The sequence below is a fragment of the Pangasianodon hypophthalmus genome, chromosome 2 (assembly GCF_027358585.1).
Source record: "Pangasianodon hypophthalmus isolate fPanHyp1 chromosome 2, fPanHyp1.pri, whole genome shotgun sequence".
NCBI lineage: Eukaryota > Metazoa > Chordata > Actinopteri > Siluriformes > Pangasiidae > Pangasianodon > Pangasianodon hypophthalmus.
Window position 1 is genome coordinate 29523667 of NC_069711.1, and position 10155 is coordinate 29533821.

Sequence of the window (10155 nt, forward strand, 5' to 3'; positions counted from 1 at the left end):
TTACATGACAACTAGCATACCCACTACACACACACTCTCTCTCTCTCTCTCTCTCTCTCTCTCAAGCTACACATGCTACTCCTGACTGAGATGCCAGTGATCCTGACCCCTTCTGCTCTCCAGACCTGCCTGATACATCCTGATGTCCTACATCTGGTTGGAGCTCTCATCACTTGGAAACCACTTGCTACTGCTGAGGATGGACCCACATGGACAGTTTAAGGTTAATAGAGAATACTGAGGATGGTACCACTTAAAAACCATGAAGATGGCTTTGGACCTCAATTGATATGAACAGTTTTGCAAAAATTTCTTAGGACTACAATTGCTATGATAGCTTTAGGACTGAAATTGCAACAAACAGTTTTGCACTCAAGTCTCCATCAGTGAACAGTTGATAACTTCAACAAAACAGACTTCATGTGAAAGCTATAATGAATTTCCTGTTTACACAATTTCACTTTTTGACCACATATTATGCAGTTATACAAGGATTTTATTTATAATCACACTATCCATTGTCACCCAGATGAGGATGGGTTCCCTTTTGAGTCTGGTTCCTCTCAAGGTTTCTTCCTCATATCGTCTCAGGGAGTTTTTCCTCACCACCGTCGCCTCTGACTTGCTCATTAGGGACAAATTCATACATTTAAAATTTATATCCTGGATCCTTATATATTTCTGTAAAGCTGTTTTGTAGCAATGTCCATTGTTAAAAGTGCTATACAAATAAAGTTGAATGAATTGAACTATGCTTAGAGTAGATTGTCCACCAAAAGGTACGGAGGGTATTAATCAGAGAGGCAATCAAGAGACCAAAGGTGAAGTTCTACATGATGCTACCACCACCATGCTTCACTGTGGGAATGGTGTTCTCAACTTAATGGGTAGTGTTGGGTTTCTGCCAAATGTAGCACTTTGTGCCATGGCAAAAAAGTTCAATTTTGGTCTCATCAGGTCAGCAAAACCTTTTCCACGTTTCCTGAATCTCCAACATGACAAACTCACCACTCTTCCTTAAAGCCAAGCTTTACGGAGTGCCTGGACTATGGCTGTACTGTGAACAGCCACCCGCATCTAAGATGGGGATCTTGCCAGCTCCTTCAGAGTTACACTTGGCCCCTTGGTTGCTTCTTTCACAAATGCCCAACTTACTCGGTCACTGACTTTTGGTGGATGGCTTCCTATAGGCAGAGTCGTGGCTATGCTATATTATTTTCATTTTTTAATGCATGGAAAAAAGTATGGCACAACTGCAATGCTCCAGGAGCTTTAATTAAAGTTCTCATTTCAATTTATACATTGTAGTTGGCAGGAAATTTTTGTTTAAACAGTGACATATACACACAAACACAGCCTTTTAATAAGTGAGTGATCTGTCTCCTGAATCAGCCTCCGTATGTTTCAACAGGGGAATGATTCAAACCTGCTGAGCTGTGATTTGAATACTCTGATAACCCTGCATTCAAGTCAGAACCATGACTCAGCAAGGGCATGTAGAAGTGACTAGTTTACATTGAGTGGAGCTGCTAAACGTGAGTAAGCAGTTCCTCCAGGGCCAAAGAGCAGTGGGACACCTGATAGGATTACTCCTGTACATGCATAATGTACTGAACTGTTTTGTCTGAGAATGGTTTATCTGAATGAATGATGATATATTTGTATAAAAAACATACTACAACTGGTCTGCATTTTTCAGTCTGCTGCTCCTCATATGCACACATTTGTAGTTTTACACACACACACACACACACACATGTAATTTTTAACCTAAACAGTGATAAAGGGATGTTTACGAGGTCATACAGGTTGATGATGTTGATGGGCTTTTAGAAGGAGTCAGTAACCGTAGAAGAGCATGAGAAAGACGTGACCGTACACTGATTGATATGGTTAAGTAGAGAAATAAAACATGATAGGATGTGCTATTTTAGAAAAATGTACAATGACACCACTCTGAAGTGTTTAACAAGTGTTTTATTCTTCTCACACAACTGCAATTTACCAACAGTTACAATTTTTAATTTATTAATGAAGAGCGAGTCATCCACTTATTAAGTTGTAGCCACTATTAAGCTTTTAACCACTTATTAAGTTAATAAGACAAAAAACAGCTTGTCATGTTACAGAGAAACCAGTGCAAAGCTCTCTGTTTTGGAGACTGTTATTGATAATACTGAAAATAACACCTTCTATTTAATGTAGGTCACTTTCCCTGCATACATTTTTCTATTATAACGAAAGATCACACATTCTGTTTAATTTTGCTTCAGTGTTTTATTAAAAAAAGGCAAATTTTGTACACCTCAGTGTTCTCTAAATATTTACAAGTATTTAACATTTTTATCATTTCAGAATGTGCATTAAAGGTACACACACTTTGTCTTCTCTCTCTCTCTGCCTCTCTCTCTGCCTCTCTCTCACACACACACACACACACACACACACACACACACACACACACACACACACACACACAAAAACACTTGCTACATCCAGTACAGGTCATTGGATAATATGGTACCTGGACAGTGTTCTTATTGATCTTGATATAAACATGTGAATGCTACATAAAACACATAAATAATTACACAGTATACAAAATAAGACCTGTCTGAATCAAAAGTGCATGCTGGAAGTGTACAGAAATTTTTCCTGATCCGGGAGTTTAACCTCGACTCATCACTTTATATTTACATACTACACAGTATTTTACATGTTACACAGCCGTAATATTTAAAATGCATACATTCCCATTCCGACTGCCAGAGCTAAACACACTCCGAGCAGCATCCTGAGCAGCTGAGAGGTGGACGTCGGTGAGGAGGATAGCTCTGAGCTCTGGCTCACTCTGACATCTGAGGAAAGAGAGACAGTCAAGGCTTTAACATGCTGGATAAGATAAAGATTGCTGGATTTGTGCAGCTTGTGTCTGTGTTTGTTTTACCTGGAGTCTTGAGGGTGTGTGCTTTGTGTCTCTGTCTCAGCTCATTCTTCTCTGAGATGCTCACCAAGTTCTGGAGTTCATCAAACACCTGGACAACAAACCACACACACGTTACCTCATCTCGCAGAGATAAATCTTATAAACGGCTTTTCTAAAGGATCCAACAAAATGTACTGAATCCTCTAAGAGAATCTGTGTGAAGTGAAGAAGTTTTCTAACCTGGATGTTGAACTCGAAGGCTCTGACAGCTTCCTCCAGCACTCCCTCTCTCTGTGTCTCCGTCAGCTCGATGCTGTTCATCCTGCTTCTGTACAGCTGCTTGAACAGATTCGGGCTGTTGACTGTGGGAAACGAGAAGAACGCCAAACCCTCTCCGTTCTTCAGTCCTAAAGACTTCTGGACAATACGGCCCAACACCTGGCCACCTGACAGGTCACCCAAGTAGCGAGTGTAAGCGTGAGCCACGAGGTATTCAGGATGCTCGCTGCCAATCTGGAATAAGAGAGAAACAACATGTATATTTAATTATAAAGTACCAAATTCCATTAATTATTTAGTTTAAATTATAACAGTGTATATAATGAGGCTTGAATCCAGCTACACTTGCAGTAATAGCACAGTGCAAGCATAGAAATCTTCTAGAAGCTTTAATATCTATACAAAATCTGCTTGTTTGTTAAATCTTTTGTGGTACCTCTCTCAGGCTCTGAGCGTATCTCAGTGTAGCAGCTGGTACAATCATCTTCTGTCTCCAGTCCTGACCATGAAAGTATTCCAGATCTTTCTTGAGTGCCTCCAACCTGCCCAGTTCCTGAGGGAAGTAAATTGGTGCGACACTGTCATGAGAGGCGTTCCTGTCCAGTTCCTCTTCCAGAGCTTCGTAGATCTTATACAAGGAGCACAGAAGGAGCTGAGGAAAGAGACAGGGGAAAAATATTAACCCTTATTCCATATGCAAGGAGTCATATCAAGGACATTCTCACAGTATAAAACAGTGAGTGCCATTTTAAAAACACTAAAGTCTGATTTTAAAGGTAATTGGAATGAGAGTGTTGATAAAGACCAGGAAGATGGCTGACCTTATACTGCTGCAGGTTGATGTTTCCTCTCTGGAAGGCCAGCATCAGTTCTGTGTTCTCGGCTCGGACGTGGCTTTCTTTAGTCACAGCCTTTATCTGCTCAGACAGATCACTGTAGAGAGAGATAGAGTGAGAGATACAGTGCTGTGTTAACATAAATACTTATGTAGAGCCTTCTTAATTACACATGATTACACTTTCGTTGCACGATTCAATAGATACATTTGACAGTTTGTAGAATACTAACAAAAAAGTAATATTTCATTGATTATATTCTCATGGGTTAAAGATTCAATGTGAACGTCTAAGATTTGTTTTTGCACTTACCGGTCTGTGACCTGAACCTTCTCAGTCTGTACTTTCTGCTTATCTGCTTCCATTTCTGTGAGAGAAAAAAAAATAGCTACTGAGAACAGATGCAGTGTATAACATCTGCAAAAAACATGTTGTAGCATCTCATAGAAACACTACATAAGGAGTGATTGTAGAGCAAAATCTTAAACAAGTCAAAAATGCATTTAAAAGTAATCATTACTAAAACGTTTACTCACTCAGCTAGTCTTTGAATAGTTTTCTGTCAGGGTTGTGTAGTTTTCCTGTTTTCTCTGAAGAGAACCTCTTTGCTCTATTGTAGGTTGTGGAGTTCACTCTGCAGCTGCCTCTTTTATACTCACTCTCTCGCTCCCTCCCTCTTTTCACAACGGGATGAAAACAGGAAGCAGTATTCAGGCCAGCAGAACAAAGCGAGAGGGAGGACCTACAGCTAACCATGACATGGCAAACAGGGTGAAAGAGAAGCAGGAGAAACACTGACAGAGAGGGAGAGGAAGAGAGGGAGGGATCAGGACTAACCATGACTTAGTGGATTTCCTGGCCTGGAATTGTGACTCGTTCAGTCACGTGATCTTTTCTGCTAGTGCATGTTGACATTGTGGGGCGAAAGTACACATGTGTATGCTAACAAAGCAATAGAGAAAGTGCTTGATAGGCAGATATAATTCATTTGTCAGGGAGTTGAACATTATGAACACTTAATAACCTGGATTAAATAGCAAGCCTTTTGGTATGTTTCTACGAATATATATAACTATATTATATTCACCTATGATTGACTGTTTCACAGTTTTTGCTTTCACCAAAAGTGATTGGGCAAGAGTCTTTCTGTTTACAACACACACACACACCCACACCCCCCCACATTATATTGAGATAGAGTTAGCCATTCCTTCATAACTGTACAACACGTACACAGACAATGGTGAACAATACTGTTTTGTAAAAAGTATAATAAATGCTCTTCTTATACTTAAAGGGTTCCACAGAATTTAACATGGAAATATATTTAGGACTGTTAGCATGTTTTTGTTTCTGTTTGCATGTTTTTTGTTTCTTATGTTCTGTAAAGCTGCTTTGAGACAATGTTCATTGTTAAAAGCGCTATACAAATAAAATTGAATTGAATTGAATTTATTTATTATTAAACTTGCTTATTTTCCTGCAAAGATCATGTTATGTAAGAAGCCAGTCTATCAAATGCAGTAATAAAAGCAGTCAGTCTGCATAAAGATGACTAAAACCTCGCTAGCTAAGTGTGATTTCCTCACTGCAAGCCTAATCATTTCAGAAACTGGCTGTCTGTTATTAAATGTGGTTTTGTGCCTTTGCAATTTTGAGGGTTAGCAGAATTTAAAATGCTAGAATTTTACTTGTGATTGAGATACATGCAAAAGCATTTCATTTCCCCATGTGAAGGGTTTTCCCAGGCTGCCCCACACATTGCATATACACAGTGTATAGTAAGTATTACAGTATTAAAACACAACAGGGTGTGCTGATATAGGAAAATAATCAACAGCAGCTGCTGTTACCACCATAAATTTTCCCACGACAGCACATGTCAAATTTTTTTATTTATTAATCAATGACATGTCATACATTTTATCTGTTTATAATTAGATCTAATGCTATGGAATGTCCACAAGATAAGTTATCTCCTCTTATCACTTAGTCTGTTATAACTGCTTCTGTTTTTTTTTTGTTTAATTTTTAATGTTTATTATTAATCTTAGATCAACTGGAGCGTTCACCATGCAAGTCCCTGTGAATGAGTTGTTACTATAGAAACAACATATCAGAACAATATACCTGTGATTTGCCTTGCAGCTGGCACTACTCTTTATATAATTATATTACTTGTTATATAATTCAACAGCCCTATAAATCTCACTTCTTGTTACTAATTAGAAACTGGTTACCCCAGACTGCTGAGCTGTGATTTGAACACTCTGATAACGCTGCGTTCAAATCAGAACCATGACTCAGCGAAACGCCCAGCAATCAGTGAGGGAACGTGGAAATGATTAACGTGCAATCCAGCCGGCAGAGGGAGGACGAGTGAAGAATCTAAACGTGATTAAGCAGTTCCTCCACATTCAAAGAACAGTAACAGGACATTACCTACGGCAAGGAAAAAACTTAAGTGAAGCCATATGTGCATAATGTTTAAAGAACGTTAAGTGGTGTACTATGTATATTAAATTCAAATCTTCCTGCTTCCATTCTCAGCATGGAGAATGTTGTGTGTCATGGTTAGTCCTAATCCCACCCTCTCCCTCTCTGTCAGTGTTTCTCCTTCTTCTCTTTCACCCTGTTTGCCATGTCATGGTTAGCTGTAGGTCCTCCCTCTCGCTTTGTTCTGCTGGCCTGAATACCGCTTCCTGTTTTCACTCTGCTGTGAAAAAAAGGAGGGAGCGAGAGAGTGAGTATAAAAGAGGCAGCTGCAGAGTGAACTCCACAACCTACAATAGAGCAAAGAGGTTCTCTTCAGAGAAAACTACACAATCCTGACAGAAAACTATTCAAAGACTAGCTGAGTGAGTAAATGTTTTAGTAATGATTACTTTTAAATGCACTTTTGACTCATTTAACTTTTTCTCTACGATCACTGAGGGTCCTCATATATTGTCTCCATGAGATGGTGTAATTTTATTTGCAGATATTATACACTGCAACTGTTCTCATTAGCTGCTCTTATTTTTCTTCACAGAAATGGAAGCAGATAAGCAGAAAGTACAGACCGAGAAGGTTCAGGTCACAGACCGGTAAGTGCAAAAACAAATCTCAGACATTCACATTGAATCTTTAACCCATGAGAATATAATCAATGAAATATGACCTGGTTTAATCGTTCCACAAACTATCCAAAATGGACAAACAACAAGAAGTGTAATCATGTGTAATTAAGAAGGCTCTGCATAAGTATTTATGTTAACACAGCACTGTATCTCTCACTCTATCTCTCTCTACAGTGATCTGTCTGAGCAGATAAAGGCTGTGACTAAAGAAAGCCACGTCCGAGCCGAGAACACAGAACTGATGCTGGCCTTCCAGAGAGGAAACATCAACCTGCAGCAGTATAAGGTCAGCCATCTTCCTGGTCTTTATCAACACTCTCATTCCAATTACCTTTAAAATCAGACTTTAGTGTTTTTAAAACGGCACTCACTGTTTTATACTGTGAGAATGTCCTTGATATGACTCCTTGCATATGGAATAAGGGTTAATATTTTTCCCCTGTCTCTTTCCTCAGCTCCTTCTGTGCTCCTTGTATAAGATCTACGAAGCTCTGGAAGAGGAACTGGACAGGAACGCCTCTCATGACAGCGTCGCACCAATTTACTTCCCTCAGGAACTGGGCAGGTTGGAGGCACTCAAGAAAGATCTGGAACACTTTCATGGTCAGGACTGGAGAAAGAAGATGATCGTACCAGCTGCTACACTGAGATACGCTCAGAGACTGAGAGAGGTACCACAAAAGATTTAACAAACAAGCGGATTTTGTATAAATATTAAAGCCTCTAGAAGATTTCTATGCTTGCACTATGCTATTACTGCAAGTGTAGCTGGATTCAAGCCTCATTATATAAACTGTTATAATTTAAACTAAATAATTAATGGAATTTGGTACTTTATAATTAAATATACATGTTGCTTCTCTCTTATTTCAGATTGGCAGCGAGCATCCTGAATACCTCGTGGCTCACGCTTACACTCGCTACTTGGGTGACCTGTCAGGTGGCCAGGTGTTGGGCCGTATTGTCCAGAAGTCTTTAGGACTGAAGAACGGAGAGGGTTTGGCGTTCTTCTCGTTTCCCACCGTCAACAGCCCGAATCTGTTCAAGCAGCTGTACAGAAGCAGGATGAACAGCATCGAGCTGACGGAGACACAGAGAGAGGGAGTGCTGGAGGAAGCTGTCAGAGCCTTCGAGTTCAACATCCAGGTTAGAAAACCTCTTCACTTCACACAGATTCACTTTAAGGATTCAGTACATTTTGTTGGATCCTTTAGAAAAGCCGTTTATAAGATTTATCTCTGCGAGATGAGGTAACACGTGTGTGTGTGGTTTGTTGTCCAGGTGTTTGATGAACTCCAGAACTTGGTGAGCATCTCAGAGAAGAATGAGCTGAGACAGAGACACAAAGCACACAACCTCAAGACTCCAGGTAAAACAAACGCAGACACAAGCTGCACAAATCCAGCAATCTTTATCTTATCCGGCATGTTAAAGCCTTGACTGTCTCTCTTTCCTCAGATGTCAGAGTGAGCCAGAGCTCAGAGCTATCCTCCTCACTGACGTCCACCTCTCAGCTGCTCAGGATGCTGCTCGGAGTGTGTTTAGCTCTGGCAGTCGGAATGGGAATGTATGCATTTTAAATATTACGGCTGTGTAACATGTAAAATACTGTGTAGTGTGTAAATATAAAGTGATGAGTCGAGGTTAAACTCCCGGATCAGGAAAAATTTCTGTACACTTCCAGCATGCACTTTTCTGGAATCATTTTTATATGATAGGTGATAGGAATATTCTGGTTATATTTTGTACACTGTGTAATTATTATTATTGTTGGATTTATTCTGATTTCTTAATAAGAGGATCAATAAGGTCATTGTTCAGACATACTGTATTACCCAGCTAATGTTCTGTACTGGATACAGCAGTTCATGAGTAAATCTAAGTAAAATGTTAAATACTTGTAAATATTTGTTGAATATTAAAATATACATATTTTGACTATTTTATAAAAATAAAACATGAAAGAAAACAAAAAAAAAAATCTACATTGCTCTTTATTTGTGCATATCATCTCTGGCCTTATGGTATAATGGAAATATGGGTTTGGTAAAATCCTGGACAGATCCTGTAACAGAAACCTAATATTTGGGTGGCCTCCTAGTGGACATCCAATAAGAGGACAAAAACAGGATTTAAAAGTCAAATGTCCCTCACCAGACACAGGGACAGTAGGCTCAGTGGTTAAGGGTCAGTACTAGAGACTGGACAGTTGAGTGGTAAAATCCCAGGACTGCTAGAGACACAATGTTAGACTCATTGGCAAGAACTCTTAGCCCTCAGCTATGCAAGTATATGCTCAGATTGTATTCTTACTTGTTAGTTCTTTTGGATAAAAGTGTCTGCCAAATGTCAAGGTAGGTGTAAAAAGAAAGGGAGAAAAAATGAATAATTTAATAATTTAAATACTCTATGGTTTGCTTAGCAGCCATGTGGTCTGTTGTGCATGCATACTACAATTGTAAAATCAAATCTCTTAAAACTGCCCTTCCAGACGCATTTTTGGCTGACAATGGCTGCTTCCACACTTGGCCTTTTTTATCAAGTGCCAGCGCACATTTCACATGTAATCCAGGAAGCAGTGGGAGGAATGGGACTGCTTTTAAAAAGTGTTGCCAAAAATGTGTGTTCTTCATAGTGCACTTTTTCCAATCTTAAATAAATTTAAAGTTCAGAAAAGCATCAAGTGACCAAGAGGTTTTTTTTTTTTTCTTTTAAACTTCACAACCAATCATGTTTTGAGCGCATGTTTTGAGCCTTAACCACTGAGCCACCACTATCCTGGTCAATACTGCAGCGGATAAGGAGTCTATCATGGAAACATTGATCACAAGGCAGGAGAACATCCTGGATTGCAGAGCACCATGCACACATACATTCACACCTAGGGGCAATTTAGCATAGCCAATCCACCCATAGGCATGGTTTTGGGAGTTGGCAGGAAACTGGAGGACCCAGAAGAAAACCCAGGAGGACACAGTGAGAACATGTTAAACAG

General features: G+C 39.5%; 2 protein-coding genes across 2 annotated transcripts; one reads left to right on the forward strand and one right to left on the reverse strand.

The window, feature by feature from the left end:
• Positions 1 to 1957: 1957 nt before the first annotated feature.
• On the reverse strand, positions 1958 to 4679 carry LOC113538320 (heme oxygenase). Its single transcript, XM_034311534.2, has 7 exons — positions 4578 to 4679; positions 4354 to 4408; positions 4027 to 4138; positions 3642 to 3857; positions 3167 to 3439; positions 2948 to 3035; positions 1958 to 2858 (listed from the first exon to the last, which is right to left on the reverse strand). Exons 2-7 carry the CDS (start codon positions 4404 to 4406, stop codon positions 2737 to 2739), a joined length of 864 nt encoding a protein of 287 aa, XP_034167425.2. The 5' UTR covers positions 4407 to 4408; positions 4578 to 4679; the 3' UTR covers positions 1958 to 2736.
• Positions 4680 to 6795: 2116 nt separating this feature from the next.
• LOC117599200 (heme oxygenase) lies at positions 6796 to 9141 on the forward strand. The gene is made up of 7 exons (XM_034311535.2): positions 6796 to 6899; positions 7073 to 7127; positions 7335 to 7446; positions 7616 to 7831; positions 8034 to 8306; positions 8442 to 8529; positions 8619 to 9141. Exons 2-7 carry the CDS (start codon positions 7075 to 7077, stop codon positions 8738 to 8740), a joined length of 864 nt encoding a protein of 287 aa, XP_034167426.2. The 5' UTR covers positions 6796 to 6899; positions 7073 to 7074; the 3' UTR covers positions 8741 to 9141.
• The last annotated feature ends 1014 nt before the right edge of the window (positions 9142 to 10155 follow it).